The sequence below is a fragment of the Phasianus colchicus genome, chromosome 18 (genome assembly GCF_987193195.1).
Source record: "Phasianus colchicus chromosome 18, bPhaCol1.hap1.1, whole genome shotgun sequence".
In the NCBI taxonomy this organism is placed as follows: domain Eukaryota; kingdom Metazoa; phylum Chordata; class Aves; order Galliformes; family Phasianidae; genus Phasianus; species Phasianus colchicus.
Genome location: NC_143453.1, coordinates 11,636,473 through 11,661,635, shown reverse-complemented (window position 1 = coordinate 11,661,635; position 25,163 = coordinate 11,636,473). Strand labels below are relative to the sequence as shown.

At 46.6% G+C, this 25,163-nt stretch overlaps 1 protein-coding gene across 24 annotated transcripts in view; it reads right to left on the bottom strand.

Moving 5' to 3' along the window:
• FBRSL1 (fibrosin like 1) overlaps positions 1–25,163 on the bottom strand; it is a 417,340-nt gene that overhangs the window by 220,273 nt on the left and 171,904 nt on the right. For 20 of the 24 annotated variants that reach the window (XM_090152701.1, XM_031592758.2, XM_031592768.2 and 17 more), the window contains one exon: positions 18,590–18,625. The exons of the other annotated variants lie outside the window; for them this stretch is intronic. In XM_090152701.1, coding sequence (XP_090008827.1) covers positions 18,590–18,625 — 36 coding nt within the window. The remainder of the gene's footprint in view (positions 1–18,589; positions 18,626–25,163) is intronic. 24 annotated transcript variants of the gene reach the window in all.

Sequence of the window (25,163 nt, the reverse complement as noted above, 5' to 3'; positions counted from 1 at the left end):
GATGCTGCAGGTTGCTCTGCCCAAGTACCATGCAGCTTGCAGCAAAGTACCGACTCCACTCATCTTCCCATTCAAAGTGAAACTGTCTTTCATCTGATAAATGCACGCAGCAGTGCCATGGAAGGGTAACCCATCCTGCCTGCCACAGCATAATGACAGCTGTGTCAGCGTGCCTGTCCATCTCCTGCAGACCTGCCTCTGGCTGCCCATCCTCCTCCCAGCTGCACGCTGCTGCAAGTGCCAACCCGACAGCAGGTGCTGGAGGTGGAGGGAAGCTCTGCTGCTGCTCTGAAAGAAGGGAGGGGAGCGAACGGAGCAGCTAATTGTATGCATGGCAACTCTCCCTAAAAACACGAAACTGAGTTATCACAGTGTTTCTTATAGGGCTTTATGCATTCAAACTTCTCTAAATGAGGGACTACGCCACGCATTCCGCATTGCCATAGAGATGATTGTACACCATTACCTAAAATTGAACCGAGTCCGTTCAACCTACCCTGCGCTCCAATTTGTCACAGAAACTGTTTCCCTGGCCCATTCACATAATGAATGTGGATATGAAGTTAATGCTGAGGAAAATAAGCACCCTCAGGGTTATTCTAGCCTACCCTTCTCTGTCATTCCCTGTGTTACTTCTTTGGCAGTATCATACAGAAGTATTTTTTATTTTTTATTTTTTTTTAAGTTGAAGGGCAGTGGCACATCAGTAAGATGGGACACAAGCAATCTGCAGTCACCTTGCTGGATGGAAAATGTTTTATTGCTACCTATGTCAAAATCTAGCAGGATCAATGATAAAACTTGTTTTGTTTTCATAGAAGATAGTGAAGGACGTACTGGACAGGTATATTTTGTCAACCTAATGTTTCATTTTTACAGAAAATTTGTCAAGTTCATCATATATCTCATTTAGTGAAGTAGGAAACACACATCACGTTCCACATATCCCAGAAGCACAGTACGTCCAGGAGCACTCTGGATGAAGTCCTGTCCTACCAAAATGAAAGGCTGAGCTCGCATTAATGCCAATCATGTCACAACTGAACAAGCAAAGTCCCTTTTTGCTTAAACACAGCCATAGGAATTCAGCTCTGTTACTTCCTTGTGCATACTTCCCAAATTCCCTCCAGTTTGGATTTAGCCATGCACGTTTCTGATTTGCAAGCATCCTACATGCATTCTTTCATGCTGGAAAGTATACGTTTTCTTAAAATGTTACAGGTCCTTGAACATTTATCCTACCTTAGCTACACTGCACATTTCCGACTGAATTTGTAAGCTAAGATAAAAATATTATGAAGCATTTCTCTCTAAAGAGTATCACATGCTCAAAGCAAAGCAAAACAGCCTTTGTTCAGGACTCCAACAACTGCAGAGGACTTGCTGTTCAGCATACCTGACCACTGCTGTGCAGCTGGAGTCTGCAGCTGTACCTGACCAACAAGTGTGCTGGACCTCCACTACTGGGAGACACTCATCACCACCCAACAGCAGCAGTGCACACATACTGGATCAAGCCTGTACTTCGCAGATACCAGCAGGACCAACGAGCCTTGAAAGGTGAGGCTTGCAAAGTGGGAGGTTAAAAGCAGCATAGCCTCCAATTCCCACTGCCAACTAGTGGTAACTAGTATCCAAACAAATACAAAGGGTCCATGCAATTAGTATGCAAAGATGCATGTGCAGAGGGCAACGTGATCGAGATTTCATTTTTAGGGTTTCCACAGAGGTTTTATCTATGACCTAACTGGATTTTACCTTGGGTATTCTGCATCCTACCGACATGCACAGCACAAGCCAGACAGACTGCGGAAGGGGTTGCCTAAAGATAGCATTTCCCCACTGCTGAGACTGCAATGCTCCTCCATACAAACTGCAGTGGTTTCTTCTTTGAAGGATTGCTAAGTGGTAAGGACAAAACCTGGGACTGCCAGGCTCCAAGCATCACAACTCCTTACGGCTTTACGGCAGAACGTTAAGACAGGATGAAGAATTAGCTGTGTCAAGGAGAGAATTTGCTACTGTCACATTTGTTTAGTTATTTGTAGTTACAAATATGATTTGCTGCTACCAAAAATCAACTAGGCTGTGTTAAAAGTGTAATTTGATGCCCGGCAATAAATCTCTTTAATAAAGGTGTGGCAGAGATGATGTTACCCATATATAAAGATTAATCTCCATTTAAATGTATCTAAATTCAGGAAGCTGAAGGACGCCGGCGCAGAGCGAGGCTTCCCATGGAGCTCCCCTCGCTTTGTGGCTCCCAGTCAATGCTCATTCTTTCTGCTGCCCGCGTGGTTGTACTTTACATTTAGCCACACAGTTCTATTTATTATTCTCACTCTGAACTTTCACGGCATCCCTTTCATCAGCTAAACTCCCCCTTTCGAAACAAACATCTATTTGAACAAAAACAGTCTTTACTCAAAAAAAAAAAAAAAAGAAGGAAAAAAAAAAAAGAAGGAAAAAAAAAAAAGAAAAAAAAAAGGGGGGGGGGGAGAAATCAAAGCATTTTTAGTGAAATGAAGTTTTCTGGACTGAATTACCCAGCCTACACCATAGCATGCTCAGCCACTGGAAATTATTTAGAAACAACCGAGGGATGGGGCCAAAGGCCCGGGGCCTTTATCTGCGCCGGATGATTGATGTGCTGCGGCCCCGCTGCGGGGAACGGCGATGTTATCTGTTGCTAGCAGCAACAGTCAGGGGCGCAGCGTGGGGCCAGCAGCGGCCGTGGAGCTGCGGCAGGCCCGCACACAGGGACAGACAAATGGGCTTTTCAGCCGGACAGGTCTCGTGGGGGGCTGTGACATAAAGGGCCCTTTGGAAAGGCTGGAATTGTCAGCCCTTTGATGGCCGCATGCTGGGCCATTAGCTTCTGTTACTAATTTGCGGTGCATGTGAGAGGGCAGAGCGGAGGAACACCTGCGTGCGGCTCGGCGCTGCGGGACAGAGTGGGGATAAAGGCTGCAGAGTGGGGAGAAAGGCTGCAGAGGAACCCGGCCGTCCGAGGGGAGACGACAGCAGCCGTTCCTGCTGCAGCCAGAGAAAGGCTGCTCTGATGGAGCACCAAGCTGTGTAACTCAGACCTGGAGATGCAAAGAAACCGGGGAAATGCAGAGCTAACAAGGGGCCACCTGGAGCACAGCACGCTGGGTTCTGCAGGACTTTCTGGGCAGAGGCAATGTGCTGTGGTGGGACACACAGGAAGGGCTGGCAGGAACCTGTGCTGATGTGTGCTGAGTCTGCCATCCCCCCTTCTCCTCCAACCCTGCGTGCAGAACACAGAAATACAATGAAGGAAAAAAACACTGCAGATCACAGAATGGCTTAGGTTGGAAGAGACCTCCCAAGCCTTGCCGTGGGCTGCCCAGGGCCCATCACAGCCTCCAGCACCTCCAGGGACGGGACTGCTTGTGGCTGGCTCATGAGCAAAGCAGGAGGCCGCTGGGACCGGTAGTCTCCCAACCCCAACACGTGCACCCCTCACGGTGCTTTGCACGTCCACCAGCCCTCTCATCACGACACCCCGAGGTTTCCCCACCTTGTATCACGCTGAGCAGCTCAGCAAGCGGCGCGCCCAGACTGCTGGTAAGATCAAGGAGTGCTGGGAGCACGGTGCAGACCTGCCGGCTCCTCGCCCTGTGCTTTGAACACAAAACCACGCTTCCTTTGTTGGTTAGCATTCAGGATGCTGAAATTATAAGCACTCAAGACTGCAACTTTAAAGATTATTATAAAGGCAACATGTGTGCAAGCAAGGGGAGGAGGACATGTTGGGAAATAATCCGCAGTTTGTACTACAGTTCGTGAGCCACTCCAGTGACTAATGAACATGTTAACTTCCAGGATGATTTTCACTGAAAAGTTTTTCCAACCAAGGAAGGTGTCCTTGAGTAACGGGATCACTTGCAACTCTCACAGCACCACAGCATCACACAAATACCACTTGAGTGAAATTAAAGAGGCATCAGAGACCAATGCAACATCCAAACCAATGGGATCCCAGCTCCAGGGAGGACAAGGAAAGCCCACCATGGAAGGCACAGAGCCTAAGGGAGCACAACCTCTGCAGGACTGCTTGCCATCAGCCCTGGTGCTGCACTGTGCCAAGCTGCCCATCAGCCCCGGGACACCAGACCTCCAGCTCTGCCTTGTGCTCCTACATTAGCTGTAAGAACATGGCTAAGAAAAGCAAGCCTGTGGTCAAGACGGCCTTCCGTTCAAAATAAGGAGCTCCACCATTTTTGTGGTGGTTCTCTTAGAGTGGTTGTGAACTGAAAAGGTTGAAAGCCACTAAATAGACTCCTTAAGCGAGGAATGAAATATACCTACTGTTAAAAAAGAGGTTTGGGTAAAGGGGAAACAGATTCTGACCAAAATGAAACACAGTGTTATTAGAAGCATATTGCTACAAATCTCAAATCAGAGAACGCCAACAGTAAGGCTCTGAGAAGCTCTGAATCCAGCTGCTCAACGTGTCTTTAAGAACACATCCTTCCTACATGTGCTTCCAGCTTGGTAGCAATTGAACGTGTTTAAATATCTCAAAACCTCAACTCATGAGATCTTGATAAAGCCATTGTAAGCTTATTTTCAATGACATGTTTGCCTTAGATTTCACTGCTGCTGATAAGAACTCATTTCTTTTAAAGCAAATTCTGACAAAATCGATCAACTTGAGAAGCTCTGGTGAGTGAAAAACAGCGTGCAAAGTAAAGCTGCAGCCATGATCTGATCCCATGCAGCCCGCAAAGCCCCTCTGCCCCACATGCTGAGCTCTGCTGGGACTGCTGCAACTTCCCTCCGCTGCCACAGAGATGAAGAAAGCCCTGCTGCTCTCCCACTCATTGTCCAAGGCCAGTGAGGGAAAGAGCTACCCGAACAGAATGGCAAAAGGATGTTTGCCCAAGGCACAGACGGACCAGAGATAAGGTTCCGATCAGATCAGGTGCAGAGCATGAAGCAGACTTACTGAGGATCTTTCACACTCCTCCCCTCCAGTAAAACAAACCAGAAAAAAAAAAAAAAAAACACAAAAAGGCCCCTCATCCTCAAAAGCTCACAAAAAAACCCGTCCTGTGCCAAACACACTGTTCAGACACCGAACCATTCGCACACCTCATGCCTGAGGTTATGATCCATCCTGCCTGCCCTCTGCAGCCCACAACAAAGAGCTGGCAGGCATCCCCACAGCTTTGTTTCTGCACTTTTCAACACTATTCAGCCCCTTCCTGCAATCATTTTCTCATTTTCCCTGGCTGTCCAGTAGAGCAATGAAGAAAATTAATGTGAAACTGCAAACTGCCCTTCTTATTTTTCTTTCTCCTTTGAGAACCTGCCCTCCTTTTTGATCTTCCCAACAAGCCCATCTGATTGCTGATCCAACCACCTGAACAGAAACTTTAAAGCGTTAGTCACCGATGCACAACGCGTCACAGCACTTTGGGCCAACAAGATGGGTAATGTATGGGCACTTCAGCTGAAAGCATGCCACAGCCCTTCTTCCTAAACACCAGACTGGTCTGAAGTTCATTTGCATACCTCTTCATGCATGTTCAAACGCTGAGACTTCTTTTAACACTACGCTGCCCCAAACAACTCCCACTGCTATTCAGAATAGCAGCATTGCTGGAAGCTTTTGAGGAACTGATTTTCTTTCTTTTTGCCAGATTTTAGCATTTATTTCTGAAAGGCAGCTACCACATCAATCCTGCCAACCCCACAGCTCAGAGGCCATCGTTCAGCTGAGGAAATCAATAGAAGCCCTTTCCAAAATCCACGGATCTGTGTTCTGCCTTCCCCCACGATACCTTAAGACCCACCAAATCTGTGGATGAAGTGGGGCCCGCCAGGCTCTGCTGCCCAGCCTTCTGCCCTGTGTGCCAAGCACAGTGCCGCCGATCAGCAGCACACAGTACTGATCACCAGCCTGCACCAGCATCCCTCAGATAAAACGATTAACTTCACATCGATCGCTGCCCATTATACAAACAAAGTCACTCGGATAAGATTCTGCTGTGGAATCAATTTCTTTTGGTTTTGATAACAAATGCCTTGGCTTTTATTTCCTGCATAAATATCTGTTCTTTTCATTTATGTATCACGAGCCCATTGCAGCAATGGCAGAAGCCTCATCTTGTTCGGTGCCTGCTAGGGGTTTCTACATGGTGCCCCTCACCCAGCAGATGCAGCCCAGCTCCCCAGGCCTTCTGCCCTTCTGGGCAGGTTTTCAGCCTCTGCTCCAGTGTTCAGCAAAGGAAATAACACGGAGAACTTAAGAAGAAATGCTGACAAAACAGACAAAAAGGCCACTACCCTATGGATCTGCTGTAATACCTCCTCACACAGCCCCAGAAAGAGTGTTTGTGGCAACAGTCCCTTAAATTCCCTCCCCTCCCTGCTCTAAATAGGAGCCATAAATAGGATTTATATAATGAAGCTGATTCTGGCACGCCTGAAAAAGTTCTATTTGCTAAGAAAAACACTTGAACAAAGATGCACTGTGAAACGTATCATTGTTTGTTTGTTCTCAAATACAAATATGCAAATAAAGACACAATATGTTTTAAAAAATAATAAAGTCCTAAAGAGCTGTCCAAAAATAACACAGCCAAGCTTGAGGAGAAGATGTGAATATAAAAGTCATAATTATCTACCAGTAGGATTAATCCAAAGAGATCGGTTGGAAATAAAAACAAAGACAGAAAACAAGGGCAGTGCTAACTAACCACACGAGAGCACAGCATTGGTTCCAAGGCAGGCAGGTGGCTCCCCTGGCACCTCAGCAGCACACAGCACTGACTGGCAGCGCGCTCTGAAGCCCTGCTGAGGGCTGCTGGCTCACCGCACTCCCAGGGCTCACCTCACGCACGCTACCCAGAAAAGCAGCTGCCCCTTCCCCCTTTCAGAAACCCACTCACGGTTAGATTGAGATGCTGCTGCAAATATCACGGTGCTACCATGCTTTCTCACAAATCCAGGCAATGGATAACACTGCTGCAGGTTAATCTAAATGAGCTGATGCTCCAGTTCAATTCCTCCAGACATCACTCAGTGCACAGCTTGGCGATGCTCCTCGGAGCTGGGCTGTGCTGCTGTGGGAGCCTGCCGAGGCCAGCACCTTGCCTGTGCCACCAGGGCACGGGGGACATGCCATATGGCACTCACTCCACAGCCAGTGGTGCACTCTGTTGGTGCTGCAGCTGTGGGCTCCTCATGCTCCCTAATATCTGCTCTACATTGCTATGAGTTCCAGCTCAGGCTGCACATGATCACAACCCTCCTCTGGGCTGCAGGCTTTCCTGGATTAGCAGAGTGTTCTGGATATGGTCAGACTCTGTTGCTTCCAGGTGACAGAAACATAAAAAGTCACTGGTTCGTTTTTATCTAAGACAAAGGGCTGGGAAGAAGAGGGAGAAAGAGAATATAAAATTAAAAACTACACATGGCTGCAATTGTCCAGTTCATGAGTAATGTTTTAAGAGCAAAATATTTCCTCCTTGTCCTTTTGGGTGTTCTCCATCCCACTTTCTCCAAACAGGCATGTGATGCTGCAGGAGTGACCCTCACAAGGCCTGGCATTCGAGGAAGGGCAGCAGTTTAGCCACCTCTTTGATGTTCTGTACAACAACTAAAAGGACCCTCATTTTTATTACATTATCCTGCAAAGATGTGGTCTTGCCTTGGCTAAGATTTCACAAGAACTCTTGAAAGGGATGAGCTAAAATCATCTCTCGGGAAAAACAGCTCAGCAACAAAACCTGCAAAAAAACCTAAAGCACCAGAAACCAACCACACACACGCACACACACTTCCAGGCATTTAATTACAAAATATATGCGTATGACAGACATCAACAAGCCTACAGGAAGATTTCTGCTTCAGTATTCAGTGCAGCTGCAATAAATATTTCAAGGTTTCAAATGGATGCTTTGCAACAGCACAGTTTTCATTTGCACAAGTGCCAGAAGGAAGAATTCAACACAGGCTTAAAGCAAAACCAGAGTATTTTCCTGTAAAACTTTAATTGGGAAACTGACAATATATAATCTGTACATCACTGCCTCCGAGCTGTTGTTAAAAAATTAAAGCTGTATCAAAAGCAATGCTTTGTTAAATTAACACGTTATGCATACCAGACAATCTGCACCAGGAAAGAAAATAGCTTTGAGTCAAAAAGCACTGATTGTTATGGTTGTCACTGAAAGACGGAGCTGCGCAGCATAGGCAGACAAAAGCGTTTCCTACCTCCTACCTACATGCAGACACACGCCCTCGAAAACATGTCCTCTTTATTTCCAATGCTGAGCAAAGCCGAGGAGAACACTTCCTATCCGTCCATCTCCACGTGCAATGGCAATGACTACCACTGTCCACTTGAACAATGAGGACCTCAGGCTGTGAGGCTCGGAGCATCTTGCCCAAGGCCACCTTTAAAGTACTAATTTAAAACCTCGCTTTGCCCAAGGTCTCTCTCTAAATCTTGCCCATTATAATCCTGCAGTTCGCTCAGCAAACGCACCAGGAAAATAAATCAGGTGCCCTAAGCAGTCCTGAGAATATGACAAGCACCCCTGCTCTAACCCTTGCAAGCCCATGGCACCACCACCATCCCTTTGGCTTCAGGCTCATCAGGCAGGCTGGCTTTGAAGGGTGACTTATCGCTCCGTGCCCGAACTCCAGGCAACCGACAGCCTCAGGGAGACTGAGCTGCCTGCAAACACGGAGCGCGATCCCTCAAAAAGACCGGCTCCTCTCATCTGTTTCAAGCTGTTCGCCTCCAATTTGAAGGGCCAAAGCACTTTTCGAAGATGTGATCGATAGCACTTCCCCAGTACCGCCTTACAGCCTTTGCACAGGACGGTCTCTGCCGGCTCCACCGCGCACACCGAGACTCTAAGGCACGGCTGTGGTCTGCAGTGGTTAAGACGGGTTAACAGTTTTGAAGCTTTTAAGATAAGAAAAATTTCCCTTGACGTTATAAACTCTTCAGGTGGTTACAGACAACAGTTTCTGCTTTTTTGATGTCTTCTCAGAAAAGAGCTCACCGAATTTTATCAGTCTCTGGGGTGACCATCAGATAACCAAGCTATTCCTGTCTGAACCACTCAATGCATCTCCACCTTCCTGTCACTGGCAATCCACAAGACAACCAGGGGACTCGAGCTAACCGCACAGCTCGCAGCGTACATGATTAAGTAGGTGGGAACTGATGCCAGCTCAGCTCGAAGTGTCTTTCTCTGCTAACCAGAAGCTCGCCGCAAGCTGCGGAGGGGAATGACCACAGATAACACACTGATACCGAAACCGTTTGGTGAAGCTGCAGCATCCTGTTCGAGTGCTCTCAATCTCTCAGAAATGAACCTTCAGCAGGAAACTGCCTGCACTTACATAGGCTATGTGGCACGTATTACTGACTCTTGTTTTCAAGGGACCATTTATTACTCTCTCCCGCCCTCTCCCTTGGCTCCCTAGAAATGATCTGAATCAGGGCTCTTAGAGAACAGCAAGTCCTTAGTGGGAGGGAAAGACGCTTAAAACAAATCTGTGACCGCCCTCCACCCATCACAGCTTGATGCCTGCCAGTTACACAGCACTTATTGGCCTTGGGCTTCTTCGCTGTCATATCCTAATCTTCATGCTTCAAGCTCTTTTACTCTTAAACCAGCCTGCTACTTGGCGTGGATGCTATTAAGCAGCTTTGGAAGAACAGTGTGAACACTGTGGGGAAAATTTGTTTTGCAAACTGGAAGAGAAGGTTTGATTTAACTTTGATCATGAGCCTTATAATCATGCTTGTGTCAACATCTGCTTGTATTCTGCTACAAAAAATGCTTACATTGAAGAGCCTTGTGAACATGAACGATTTCTGAGAACAAGTTCTGAATCTTTGGTTCACTGAAATAAGAATATCCCTCTGCACTTAGCTTCTCAGCTGCTCAGGCTGCTGCCCAGGCCCTGCAGGTCAGTCCTCACCTACTGATGGCAGCAGGAAATTTCACCCACTGACTTAACCTGGTGTTCTTAACCAGGACACGAAAAGAGGGCACATGGCTTTGGTGACTCACCAGATCACTTTCGGAGTTTTAACCACTGAAGCTGACAGCACTGGCTCATCAGCCTTTTAAAAATGATGCATGTTTTATCCTTCTCAGCATTACCATTTTCTCCCCTTGGTAATTACTGACTGGTCTGAGTGTGATGCTGCATGAATTAAAAGCACATGCTGTGCCACTGCAGTGTTCCAATTGCTACACAGGGCCCAAAATCTCAGCTTGAGCAGCCCGTCTCAAGGCTAGCAGGAACTGCCCCAAGATTAAGCATGACCATGCCCAGAAAACCTAAGAACCACAGTTGACAGCCTCTAAAGCAGACCTACCATAGTAAAGAACTGGTTTAAAACAAATAGATAAACTCAGGTTTGCAAACAGCTAACAGTTACACGGTCCTAACGTGCTTCTTAGAGACTGACGGTGCAGCTTGCTGGAGAATGCATGTCGAGAGTCACTTAGACCGCTCCTGGGACAGTCCAGTGCCCAGCCAGCAGAACTCGGGCACACCACCATACTGGGCACACCACCATACTGGGCACACCACCATACCGGGCACACCACCTGGAGCTGCACTGCAGGGACCAGCCAGCCTGTGCTCCAGTACAGAGCACTGCAGACAGGGCCACCACGAGGACACAGGATACCAACTTCCCACCATTCTGGCTGCAAAACTTGGAATGCTCGCAATTAGTGGTACAGGACTATATCTATAAAGAATTTATAAATAAAACCATTAATTCTGTTAAAATCTACATGTGATATTTCTTGAGTGTGCTACTTACATCACTGTAAGGACCATGAGTTCTTGCTAGATTTTTGATTTTATTTTTTTGAGCTATATACTAACACCATAATCAAAAGCAATTTTCAGCTCTAAACTGACCTCAGGGTTACCAGACTCTATGGCAAACTTTTTCCTTTCATTGGAAATACACTGTACAGCCAAGATGTTAGCACATACACCCCGGATGGGCCACGGGGCTAATTAAAAAGTATCTTTGGTTCTTGTGTCTGTTCCAAGAACAGTATAGTAAAGCAAACTTTAAAAAAGTCACGAAACAAAGTGCCACAGAAGCAGACAATTCACACAAAACCAAAGCAGAGCTCAGAGTGACAAACAGTTTTACTCAGCCTCAGTGCCTTTGAGTTCCTGACCTGTGAGGAGCTGAAAAATGAAAGACCAGCTGCAGTCACTGGGAGCTAAGCTGAACATTGGGTATTTTCAGCTGGAAGTTAAACATTTCTCTTATAGCACCAAGCCCATCAAGCAACAGGTTTTAAAGCAAGATGGACAATGACCAACTTTTGGGTACAGCAACGACTGAACTTTTGAATTACACCACTGCCTCCAAAAAGGTTTTACTCCAACAAATAGTCTGCTATTAATCTAGCACCTGGCCCTGCTGGCTGCCAAACAGCACTGAAAGGCCTCCCGTCCCTTTGCAACTCATCTCTCACACACAGGTTGCACACTGCTGTTGCCCTTGTGCTGCATTCCCTGGCTTTCTTGCCATTGGTCCTTTTGCATCACATAAGCAGGACTGCTACACTTCCACTGACTTACTTGTCGTAAGAAGGAGAAAGGCACATGGCTGTTATTTCACTTTGTAAAATGCCACTGTGCAAGTCATGGTGACTGGGGCCAGACCCAACAAGGAACAGCAATGCTGAAATGCTAAGGAGATAAGAAGTGAAAACTGAGTGCCCAGAAGCCGTTCACACGGCTGAGCAGGGCTTCAGCTGCACGGCTCCTCTCCTAGAGGAGCAGCACTGCAGACGTGCAGCCACCACTCCAGCACCCATCCGACTCCTGCTCCTCAACCTGCCCGCCCTGATGGAAGCAGACATGGTGCCATCCCTCTGCTCTCCCACCCATCACAAGCACAGGAGTGCTGCCTTTCTGCAGTACACGCAGCTATGTTCCCCAGTATGTTTGCATCTTAGCAGCCTGCTACACTGCAGCCAGGCTGAAACACCAAGTGAGAAAGAGAGAAACCTCAACCTGCAGCACACAACAGATTTTCTCCCATTTGCAGTTTTCGCAGCAGAGCCACCACACCTCTCAGTATGTTACCAGAGCCTTTCTATGGTGTGAGATCTCACTTAGGATTGTATCTGTTTTGCTAAATTACAGTTGCATCTATGTTTTCTGTTAAGACAATGAAGATTTGTCCCTAGCCCTTAATAACGAATCACAGTTTAAAAAAGGAGACAGATATGTGATTCAAATGAGCAGAGGCCACAAACCTACAGGAAACCCTCCCTTACCTAGAGATATGCAGGTAGCTTTATCATCAGTCCAAATAACTCATCCTCTGTTGATCTGTTTATTTCCAAGCAGTTCAATACAGGGAAAACCATTCTGGGACATCAGAGAAATCAGTTCCTGAGCACGAGGACAAAATGTTATTCCACAGAACTGTGCAATTAAATATTTTAAATTGTACAGTGCAACAAAATGGCAGCATTCTCTAATGCCAACAGCATCCACAAAGTTAATTCACTCCATCTCTTTTCCTTGTTCTCTCTTGTTCACCTATTATTAAGGTCACCAAAACATGTCATTCGTCTCACTTCTACAATAGTATTATGAGTTAACACCACTGTTACTTCCTCTGCTGCTCCCCTTACACGCCGTGGTTTTGGGTGTAGGTTTCAGCAAGGGCATATTGAGATACGAGATAAAACAAGAAAGCGTGAACTCCCCCACCACGTAAATTTCCTCTGAGGAACCTACAGCCACATGCAGCACAGCAAACCCCAGCTCTGCCAGCCCCTCCTCCAGGCACAACGCCCCAGCGCTGCTCATTCCCACTGCGTGAGACTAACAGAGAATTAAAAAATGAAACCCAAATCCCCACAGAGGCCCCACACTTTTACCCCCTGCTCTCTGTGCTCACCAGGAGAGCTGCCCCAGCCCCCATCCATCGTCTGTTTGCATTGCCTTTCTGTTGGTTTTGGTAGAGGGAATGGAGAGAAAGGGAGAATGAGGCATGGGCTTGTAAGGAAAGGGAGCTGGGAGAAGACACAGCGATGTGAAAACCACTGAGACAAATACTGTGCCCTGTTATGCAAGGAAAGCTATAGCATATATATGACACAACTGCCTCAGGATAGTCTTAATCAAAACGGTCCAGAAATAAAGACCAGATTCCCTCAAACTCCTTTGTCTTTCCTCTTCAGTAAGATGCAATCCTTTCCAGGCTGGTGAATTCAAGATGGATTTAAGACAACTCCTCATTTCAGTGTGTAAGGCCACTGACAGCAAGGTTATCCTGCCCCAAAAGCTGAGGAGCACAGGGAATTTCGGGGGATGAGTTTGTATAACAGCATCTTTCTGGACGATTAGAGATCTGATCCCCCCAGCACTCCCAACCAAGCTCAGGGTGATGGCAGGAAGATTGAAAAGATGGGCAAAACTCACACAGAAGTCATCTCCCCCCTCCCTCCAGGGGCTCACAGCACCAGCTGGCTGCAGCCGCCCTGTGCTGGGGCTGCACGGAAAGGAGCAGGCAGCAGCCTGAGCTGCTGCACGAACAAAGCTGCTCGGGAGCCTCTGGGGCAGCTCAGTGCCAGTGCCACTGGTTCATGCGGACTGAAACTTCGCCAGAGAGAGCCCTTTGTGCTTATTTATGGCCGAGGAGATGAGTGAAAATTTATGGGACTTTTCATCCTAATTAAAAGCAGAAGTCATCTAAGAAGAAACAGATTTTCGGGAAAGGAACTTCTAAAGGAAATGTGTTGTAAGGATGTTCATGGGCTTCGGTATTCGTAACGCTGAAGTACGTAGTTCATTTTGTTTGTACTTCTGCTTACGCTTTTCACAGGACGCTTCAAAAACCCTCAAGAGCCTGCACAAATCTGGAATAATATATGCTCTAATTAGTCACCAGCACTGAGCTCATGGGTTACAGACAGACACAGGGGCTAGCTGAGCTCGGCTGGCTCACAGCAGCCTGGCCCTGCCTAATGCAGCCCTCAGAGCAAACTATCATGGGCTGTTCATCCAGGAAATGCTGTCTGCCCATGTGAATTCGAACCTGGGGTGACTCCTGTGAAGTGAGGCTACTTTGAAACATACAAAGAGAACAACAGCAAAAGCTAATTGCTTTGGATTGACACCTACAGTTCTGTTCTCGGCTCTCACATATTCCAGCTGTCTTATAGAAAGAAGCCCTTTAAAAAGTCTTCATATTTCTATAATATATTCTCATTTTTCTATCTTTTGTCATTCCCTGCACTGCTATTGCTCTTACAGACCACACGCCACTTCATCAGGGTCTCTTTTTCCTTCCTCTTTCTGAGTATCTGTCTTCTAAGACAGAGTGTTGCTCCACCCAAAGAGAACCTACCTGCCACTCTTCCTCTTGCCCAGAAAAGGAAGACAATTACACTCCCTCTTTTACACTTGGCATCACAGCAAAACAAGACTGATACTTATTGTAGAATGACTGGTCCCTTATTCGTAAATCTCGTCCAGAAAGTTTTGCTCATTTTGCCAGTCCACAGGCACACCACTGTAGGAAGTGCATACTAAATTCACTTTTTTGATCATTTAACTTTGGCTCCAACTGAAGGAGTTTTAGATTCATAACAAGAGCCCTGTTTCCAGTATTGATTTTTGGCATGGGAAAATGCTAATTTATCAAAGGTCCGAAAGAGCAATGATTTTTCCAGCCCAGCTACAAAATTTTACCTACCTACAAGGAGAGATTTTTCATCAGTGTGACAGATCAGCAAGCAGAGGAAGCCCATTAGTTACAGGTTGAGTTTGGCTCTGGTCACTGAGCACGCCTCCGCACCCACGAGCTGCAGCCACGAGAACTCCCAAGCAGGAGCAATGCATGCTTCAGTGCAGTAATGCTGTTGACCTTAATGCAGACACTGATGTTCCTCAGGATGCCGGTCACAAAGGCAGCTTTGGACACAGGGATCTCTGTGCTCCCACACGGGCTGCGGGGCAGCGCTGACCCAGCCCTTCTGGGTTCTTTGTGTGGTTCTTCACATCCACGAGCTGCAGTCTGAGCTATCTGAGACACCGGTTTCCGGTGCTCAACAAGGAAGATGTAAAATCAACAGAATTTGATTTGCTGCCAGGGATGTGAGTACGCCGCTAAGGCTTTGATATTTTGCAGAAGCTCAGAATAAAAATCAGCTGCCGCTGTTGTCAAGTGTATGTTACTGGTTTTGTTTAAAAAAAAGCTTCCAAGAACAAATGCAATCAAACAAAGCTGCCTCATCCCCCTGCACTTCTGCTCTGAGGACCGCAGGTTGCTTCGCTGGCTGTCCATCTGCCATATGTTTTCAGCCTTACTCGGTTATTCGCTCCCGCATTTTATTCCTTTCCATTTCAGAAGAGGAACAGCTGCACAGATGCTTTATAAATAAACTACATAATTTTTTTGGAAAGGTTTTTTATTTTTTTAAGCTACTACAAACTCCCACTTCCATCCTTTACTGTACTCTGTAAAAGTTAGTGAAGTTCACCTGCAGCTTGGCTTTGCGTGATGGGCTCAGCTGCAAACAGCAGCGATACTGCAACCACGAGCACCATAGTCACTGTAGCCACTTTGTAAGTATTTCAAATCCTAAACTGACTTAGGTATCAGAAATAAATTTGATAGGTGGTCCAACCTCAGCAATGCAGCCAATCTGTAACCCATAGTTTCAAACAAATCAGTGCATTTTTGGGTAGACAGGCCTCTCGTACTGTTACCAGAATGAAAACCTGTTCTGGCTGCTCAAGAGGACAGACAGACCTTCCTGACTCAAATCACAGATCTCATCTGTGCGTGCAGGAAGTGCATGTACATACATGTAACCATCAAGTCATAAAGGGAATAAGATATGAACCTCCATAAACAAACTGCTATTCTATTTCTCAGCACAGCGGAAGCTCATATGAAACACATGCTGCTGATGAGATAAGGAGCTTGCAGAAACAGTACAGACATTGACATGTCCCGTGCTATTCACACAGAACTACACATCATTCCAAACTTTATTTTGGGAAACAGCTTTGTAAGAAATTTTGCCTGTGACATCTTCAGATAGACTGAGAAACTATGCGCTGCATCACTGTTGGTGCTACTTTCATGGCTCCAAATGCAGAAATGAAACCTAGGTGCAGCTGAAGGTAACCGGGGCTTTTGTTGACTTTGGTGAGAGCCAAATTTCAGACCTGTGCTAAGCATGGCCCTTGTTTAGGCAGTGCTGCTCTCCTGGCCTGCCCAGGACCCCCAGTTGGATGGCTGAAACTTGGGCTGAGACTTCTCATACGAGGTAACTACTACGGGCTCTAAGTACTCTTTCTGCAAAAGCACGTGTCCTTAACATTTCTACCACTGCTTCTGAAAGCAAACTGGTCTGCAAGGTTAAGGGAGCAAATGGCAAAGTAAGTAGATTTGAAACAAGTTCATTAAAAATGCAACACATGCAAAATAGTTTGTGGTGCTCACACAGCTGCTTATGGAAGCAGTACTAGCACTTCACAGAGTCTCATCATTTCACCAGTGGCAGCCTCCAGTGACACCAGCAGTACCAGGAGGGCAGCAGGCGTGTGCTCCCCACTTAGCACCACCAGGACCGTGCTTTCCCCACAGCTGGCAAACAACCTGTCTGCTGCAGAGCCAAACCACTGCCTCTGTGTTTTGCAAGCAGCTGCTTTTGTGAGAATAAGAAAACTGCTACTGATATTATGGACAACCCCTGGGTTGGGGCCAGTCATCTCGAAGCCACGGTTTGAGCATCTCTCTGCCACCTGGGAGGATCCGCTTCCAGAGCAGGTTTGGGCCAGTGAGGTCTGGCAGGGCTGGAAGTGATAGGCTCTGCTTTATGCTAAATCAATTTAGAGCAGCACTGGAGTCTTAAGAGAAATGGCCAGCCTCAGCAGCTGGTACGTGGTGAGGCAGAAGGCAATTTAATAGGGAAAATGACAACCCATAAGGAAAAGCAACCCCAGCTCACAATCTCAAAACACTGCCTTGGCATGTGGAAAACCTGCTAAGAGAGGTAAGAGCTATGAGTTGCCTAATAGAAGAAACTTATCCCTGCACATGCACAAAGAAGGAGCTAGAAATTTTCTCAAATTCATTTATCTGAGAGACAAAAGTAAATTTTTTAACATTCAGCAGTGCTGGAAAACAGTCCTATGATTTACAGGCTTAGAGATTCTAAAAAGAACTCTTTGGGCCTTTTCCATTAAGATTTTGAAATCTGCGTTACAGCCAGTGGGGAACTGCTTCATTCCCAAACCATGCCCTCAGTCTTGCAATCTGTGAAGGCGATTCATTATTATGTATGCGGTGCTACAGGCGCGCACAGCATTTTTCAGATAAACAGAAGATGCAGCATCTGCCTTTAGAAGCTTAGGTGAGTCCAGCTGTTCGTGTGATGGGGAGGCAGCACTCAGCCAGTCTGCCAGGATAGATTTCAATCCCTGTCCTGGAGCAAATGTTCCTCATCGCTCAGTGAATTCAGCACTGATACTCACCTGGGGTGCTGGGAAGCTTTTGATAGAAGGATGCTTCAGAGATATGTGTCATTACTGTCTAAAAATCTGTGACATCATTCACAATACTTTAAGACTTTTCAAGTCATGGTATTTTGTAAAGTGTCTGTGATTCAGTTGTGCTTAGCTTTGCATCACGCATTTCTGATAACACAAATCATAGCATGCACCAGTGTTACCCTTATCGTAACAGATATCTACACACCACACGTTTGTTATGAGAGCCATACAAAATGTGATTCCAGGAATTTTCATATTGACATTGCTAAGCCACTCATATCCTCTCCCATTTTGTCATTAATATACACACTAACATCTACGTGCCTGCCTTTTTGGAGCAGCAATGGTACCCAAATAGTTGTACCACCTCTACACGAGCAAAATGTGACTGCACATAGAAATAAAGGACATGTGAACAGAAATGGTCAATTCAACATCACTGTTCCACTGCACACACATGCCAATACCACCAGCCCCGTACCTGGGACTCTCCTGCGAGAAGACCAGAAAACCTTCCTCTGAAAACAAGGGATTTTGTTTTTCTGCTATACTCTCCTGTAACTCAGGGCTTGTAAAAAAGAGGGCATTGACTTTTTTTGTCCAGAGTGGTGAGGGACACAATTCTTAAAGCACAATAGTTTTCCCTCTGATTCTTGTATTTAATGCAAAAATGATAACCTATATGGGAAGGAGTGGGAGAGAGGAGGGAAGCATCTCCCACCAATGTTGAAAACTCTCCATATGTCTTTCAATTCTCAGGAGTTGACTCTCTAGTTCAAATGCACCATCCAACAACCAAAGAACCCTCTCTCCAGAGGCATAAAATTAAATTCAAGGATCCCCAGACCCTTCATGCTCCCTCATATGTCAGACTGGTCCCTTGCCAGGTGCATGACAGGCCCGTTCTCTACGCCTACTTCTTACACCCTGCATTTCTTTCATGGCAGTGGATATGCAATAGGTGGTGTAGACCTCTGCAATCAACATCAACAGAAGCGAAAGAATTAGCTGTAAAATGACTTACGGAGTAGCCTCTTCCTGAAAGCGATTGAGCAGAACTCTGTGGGAGGAAACAATATGCCACAGTAAGTAATGCAAGAGATTCTGTGTAATGTAAGATCAGATCATTTTGTGATTCCCTCCCCCAGCCCAGTATTACTTAGGGGAAAACTTCACAAGCACAGCGTCTCAAATTCTCTCCTGACATCCTGCGTGCTGCCACGGGAGCAACAGCAAAAGAGCATTTCCAGGGGAGGGCTCTGGAGCTATTTCAGACAAGGTTTCATAAACGATAGCTGTGCTTCAGCAGCACCTTCTAGCTGAGGTAAAGGCTCTTGGTGTGGGATACATCTTCATAGAAACAGGGACTCAAGGATGCACTGGAGTGTTTGTTTAAGCTGTCCCTCTTCAGGAGGCAACAGCCAACACAGCACATGGGCATACAGATGTCCCCCAGCTCAGGCAGCACATCTTGCCTCACCAGCTCCAGCTCTGCCACGTAACCACACAGCTCACTTCCATTCCCCTCTATGAATTCATGAGCCTGCAGCCTTCACGCTGCAGTATTACCATATGACAGCTCTATCTGAAACAATAGCACAGAAGCACTAATTTATCATCTCTCGGAGCTTTAATAAGCATTCTGTCCCTTTTGAATAAGTTAAATTATATTGTTTACTTCTGCTTTTCATTCCAGCTCCTCCTGCTCCATTCTCTACCACATCCTTACCTCTTTCACACGCTGCCAAATCACTCAGTGCTTTTTCTTTCCATTATACCACCTCCAGCCGCTTGGCTCTCCTTCCCCTCACCACAGCCCAAGGCCACTGAGCTGCTACTTGTCGCTGGCAGTGGCCTCCTTGAAGCAGCTAAATAAATTCCACCTCTATCTGCAGCTGCTGCTCTACGCCTTCTTTTTGGAAATTAAAAAGGAGCCTGGAACAGCTCAGCATGTGACACAGAGGGAGCAGCAGCACATGACCCAGCAAGCACTCTGCAGGCCCATTTCCAAGCGTGATTTATAATCATGACGCCCTTGCTACGTGACTTTATTAAACAAGATTCAGGGAGTCTTAGCAGTCTCATTTCTAACACGGATATTGCAGTGGGTATCAAAGCCTGAACAAGAACACCGACGCACTGCAGGAGGACCCCAAAGATCACCTCTCTTCCTGCAGCAGCACCACGTCTTACCGTGGTACTCAACAACCAGAACAGCACGGAACCCCCCAAAAAGACTGGTGCAAATTGACCATGGGCTACTGCAAACACCTGCAACTCCCCACCGGCACAACAGGACCCTCCTCGCTGCCATTCTCAGAGCCCTGCCTGGCACACAGGGCTCTGGAGAACTGTGCTCTGTGGGAAAGAGGCAGCTCCAGGGCAGGCCTGAGATGCCAGTAACGGATCCTTTTTGGGGGCAAACCTTTTGTGCATCACATGTGGATTCGCCTTCAAGCTGTAAAAAGCTACAGAGGGATATAAAACCTCTTCCATCTACACTGCCCAGAAACTGCAACAGAGGAAATGAAGGGAAGCAACACTTCTTTCTTTTTGAGAAACTAAAAGGAACCCATCGCTCCTCCTAAACACACTTAAAAAAAAAAAAAAAAACCAAACGCTCATGGAATTCAGTTTTGCACAGGAGGGAAGTTAATCACAACATCCTGCAGCCCCAGAAGCAGGCGGGACAGCTGAACACAAGTCCGTCCTGCTGGTCCAATGGCTGCTCTGCCGCTCACCCCGAGCACACAGATGGCAGGGCTGGAAAGCAGGGCGGGCGGTGCTTCCTCCTCTGCCCCTCACTCAGCTCGCTTTTAACAGACCAACAGGGTCTAACAAATTGGAAATAATAACCCAAACCAGAAACAGGAGGTTTCATTTAAAGCTTCTCCCTAGGGAGACAGCCCCTCCGAGCAGCCTGGCTGTAACACACTTCTTTTCAATCTCGGTGACTTGTGGACTCCCCAAATACTTTCCAGGCGCGCCGACCGCAGAGCCGCGTTGCTGAGATAACGGCCCGGCATCCCAGGCTGCCCAGGAGCCCCAGGAGTCTGCAGGCCAATGATTTAAAACCACCCAGCAGAAAAGAATAAACAATTGCTGAATAAAGAGTTACATCAGAAATAATTAAAACGGAATGGCAATTTACGCTGGCATTTCTCACATCTAAGGACCGCTTTCTCCCTTGCAAGTTTTAACATTAAATTTCCTGGAAATCAAGGGGAAAAAGTCAGGTTTTTTTTCCTCCCTCAGAATTTTTATTATGCGTATAAAGTTAGAAGCTGGTGAACTCTTTGGATTCAACTTGTAAAATTCTTTCCAACAATTAGAGCTGCTTGCAAGCATTTTTCTGCACATCTAACAAACCACTGTTGCTTTCTTGGTTAGCTGGGAACGCTGGGGGCTCTTTCAGAGGATCCATACCAAACTGCCACATGGAGAAGCTCTGAAGGCCCCAATGAACATCAGCTACGAGAGCCAGAGCAGAACAGTTTGCATGCAACTGCGGCGGATGTTCCTAAAGAGAACATATCTTTTGGGATTGATACAAACACAGTTCAATCCATGTGTCTCAATATCCACATCAAATAAGAGGGAAAATGATCAATGTGGCTGCAAATGTAAGAAATCTTAGTGGAAGTTTAACTTGGCCTCTACCCAGGCTGGGAGAAACGTATGGTGGCGAATGCAGGCCTGTCTGGCAGGAGCAGTTCCTGGGCAGCCTACAGCTGCAGCCTCGTACGGCTGCTGCCATGCCAGCACTGGTGGCCCTCGTGCCTCCCTCTGCACTGCCTGGAATACCTGGAGCTTCCAAGGGAGCCTGGTACTTGTTAGGGGCAAAACGAGGCTGGTCTGTGCATTTAATGATGTGTAAGTGGAACTACAGTGCCAGGTGGCATTTGTGTATAAAGACAAATGGCTTATAACGTTTTGCAGATGATGTGCTCTTTTGCAGCTGAAGATTTTTAGTTCTTTTTAAGCCCAAGGTTAAAAACAAAACCAGACAGCACAGACGAGACATTTCGGTTATGTCACAGAGTGAATTATTTCTACTCTGGGATAGCTCTCCTGTTAATTACACCGGTTGTAAAAAGAAAAAAAAATACACCTTTCTGGCAGGAAAGACAAAATCCTACTGTTGAAAAACTCAACTATTCCCACACCATCATCCTTCAGAGTTGGAGATGCGCTGCAATTTTATTTAAGGGGTCTCTTTTTCATTCATTGTAAATACCACGATTGCAATCTAGAAGAAAAAATCATGACAAAACCTCACTTTTCTAAGCAGGGATCAGATTCTAGCGCGGTACGTGCAGGAGCAGCCACTGTCCATCGTTTCCCAAAAGTTTGCAGATGACAGTTCTAGGGGGATCTCCAGGCTCCATTTTAAGGCCAGTTCTCTTTAATGTTCTCATAAATGACTTGAATGTATAAAAGGTGCTTTGAGCAAGTTTGCTGATGATATGCATTGGGAGGAGCTGCTAACTCCACCAAGAGCAGAGAGGCCTTGTGGAGAGAGCTAGACAATTAGAGCTGGGCAACCACCAACAGCACAAAGTTTATGCAGTTGGTCTTATGAAGAGTGGCTGAGGGAACTGGGATTGTTTAGTACAGAGGAGGCTCAAGGGAGAGCTTAATTGCAATCTCCTCCAAAAGGAGGTTGTAGCCAGGTGGGGTCAGTGACAGTGGGGATAAGTGACAGTACGAGAGGTAACGCCTCAAGTCACACCAGGGGAAGGTCTCTTTTCTCTCGTGACAGTGATAGGACCTGAGGGAATGAAGCTGTGATAAGAGTGGGTAAGGCTAGATTTCTGGAAAAGGTTCCTCACCACAGGGTGGCTGGGCACTGGCACCAGCTCCCCAGAGCAGCAGGCGCAGCCCTGAGCTGCCCAAGCTCAACAAGAGTCTGCAGAACGCCCTCAGTCCTCTGGTTTGATTCCTGGGTGCTTCTGTGCAGAGCCAGGAGTTGCACTCCATCCTTACACATCCCTTCCAACTTGAGATATTCTGCGATTCTACAACATGTTGCCATTCCAGGCCTTCCAAAGAGCTCCTTCAGGGTTCCACCCTCTGCAGCATCCCTGTGCTCAGCTTTTCCTGGCCTGAATCACACAGAGCTCTTCTGTCCCTCCGCACCCTGCCTACAGCTGAGACCAGGCATCCCACGCGTCTCACCGTTTGTAAAGAGGATAAATGTGGACCTGTGGTGCCACTGCGGTCCAATTCTCACTTCAGTAGATCTTTTGATCATGCTTCTGGCAAGGTACTTCAGCCTTAGGCACACGTAATGGACCTGCAGCTTTGTGCCCTGCCGCTGCTTTAATCCCCCGGCCCCAGGAGGGGAAGCATGGTACAGAAAGTAGGAGGGAAGGGGGAGATAGTGACTGATGGCACACAAAGAAAAGCAGATCACAGCAAACTGTTTGAATTAGAAATCACAGAAATTATTTTATATTCATCTACCAGAGAGAGAATTTTATATCTAGTCTATACAATATGCTAAGCACTTATCAAAGAACATTCAGAGAGAGGAAAATCTCTCAATTTCCTAAAAGACTGCTGTCTGTTAATACATTTAAAGAAAAACAAACAAACATACAAAGATAGGATGATGGAAAATCTGAACAGATAGCCTGGGGGGATGGGACATGAGAGGAAAAAGCTCTGAACAACTTAGTAGCAGGGCTTGCTTTTTTTTTTTTTTTCCTTCTTTTTTTGTTCAGCTGAAGTCAATCCCTTGAAAAGGAGAGTTTTGACTCTTAAGTGGCCAGCACCTCTTGCAACATATTTCCTAATCAGTGAGTATTTATGGTCGATATTTTATATTTCCAATTTCCCCCTAAGGGCTCGTGAGAAAGCAGCACACCTGCCAACCTTTTCAGCTGGGCCAATAATTGCCAATTTGCTCTTTGCCTTAGTATATCACTCAATTTAGCCCTGGCTGTGCCCTGCATACATCCTCATTCATCTCTGTGCCCCCATGACAATTAGAGTGTTAGCTTCAGCTAACTAGGGCAACTATTCTACTAGGGTTGGAAGACAATTATTAGTCTATTTTCCCATCTTGTGGCAACAAAATTGAGAATCCATGACAATTATATTCAGCAATTCTGCACTCTGCCGCCTGCTCCCCCTCCTCGCCCCCACCTTCCGAATATTTCAAATTATCACAGCTCTACTACCACATTCAAATTTTCCATGTTCACAGGGAGTGAGGCTTCTATTTAAATGATAATGAGGGACGATCCATTCAATTTAGTGAGGGAGAAAATCCATTAAAAAGCAGGCAGTTCTTAAGCTGATGGGTCAAGAAAAAGATAAAACCCTTTTTTTTTTAAAAGCCATTATACAAGGCTCTGTGTGGATTTTTGGACTGCTCAGGGCATCAGAGAAGACTAGGACGATTATGGAACACGGGGAAAGCCAAAACAAAATGCCCAAGCCTCCCACTTTTACTTGGGTCAACACAACAAAACAGCAGCATGGCTTATCTGGATCTTAATTCTCCGGTAGCTTCCAATTACCGCACTATGAAAGACAGCAGAGGAAAATCCCATTTTGGAAAAGGGCTGTTGACTCTGTGCTGGTTGTAGAGGACTCGAGAATACACGTGTAACAGGGACGTCAGCTTAGTAATAGGTTTTAAGGGAATTTTACATCAACACTGGGAAGACAGACAAGTGGCAAATTCCCAACCCCTGCCCCCCGCACCACTACATCAGTTGTACAAAACCTGGGTTAAAACTTGTCTGCTATCCTGCTCAGAACTTTCATCATCCCAAGGACGAGATCAGCCCCAACAAATCACACCTCTGCAGCCAAAGATGATTTCACCAGATGATAATAAGCATTTTTTCCCAGTGACCCATAATAAATGGCACTCAGCGTAATGTCTGGAAAGAAGGGACTGCGGAGCACAATTGCTGTTTCGCTCTGAAGTTGCAGCGCTGTCTCCTCATGGAAGTAGCACTGTGTAACAGCAGAACATTCTGTGTCTGACGGCAGTGTGTGCAAGACACAATCAATCAGTGGCTTTGGTTTTCTTTAGAGTGCAATTACTTCACGACAGACCAGGCCACCTCTTGACTTCACGGTCCATTAGAGACTAATGACATGCATTAATGTAAATAAAGAACAACTTACTGGCATCCCATTGAACAAGTCACCTCGAGAAACAAATCACACGGAGGAGCTGAAGCTGTTCCTAACAGTGCCTTCCCAATGGAACCCACCGTGCGGCTCAGGGAGGGCCGCGGTGCTCCGAAGGTGGCAGTGCCAACACGCTCACTGGCACTTCCAGACACGCATTTCTCACCACACCTGCTGCGTGCTGCTGTGCAGCAGCCAAACCTCCCGCCTCATTTACCACACTGTTCACCCAAGTTAATGGGGACAGGGATGGAAGGGAAAGGCAGCACGAAAATCAGTCCTGAAGGTCAAAAGCACCAAGGAACAGCAGGAGAGCCACTCGGTGAAGAGCAATAAAGAGCCCAGTGCCTCCTGGCACAGCACATCCATCTGCAAGGAACGCAGCCACTCCAATGCAACCACATCCTAAGAGCTCCATGCGTAGCCCCCAACCACGAGGAGTGCTG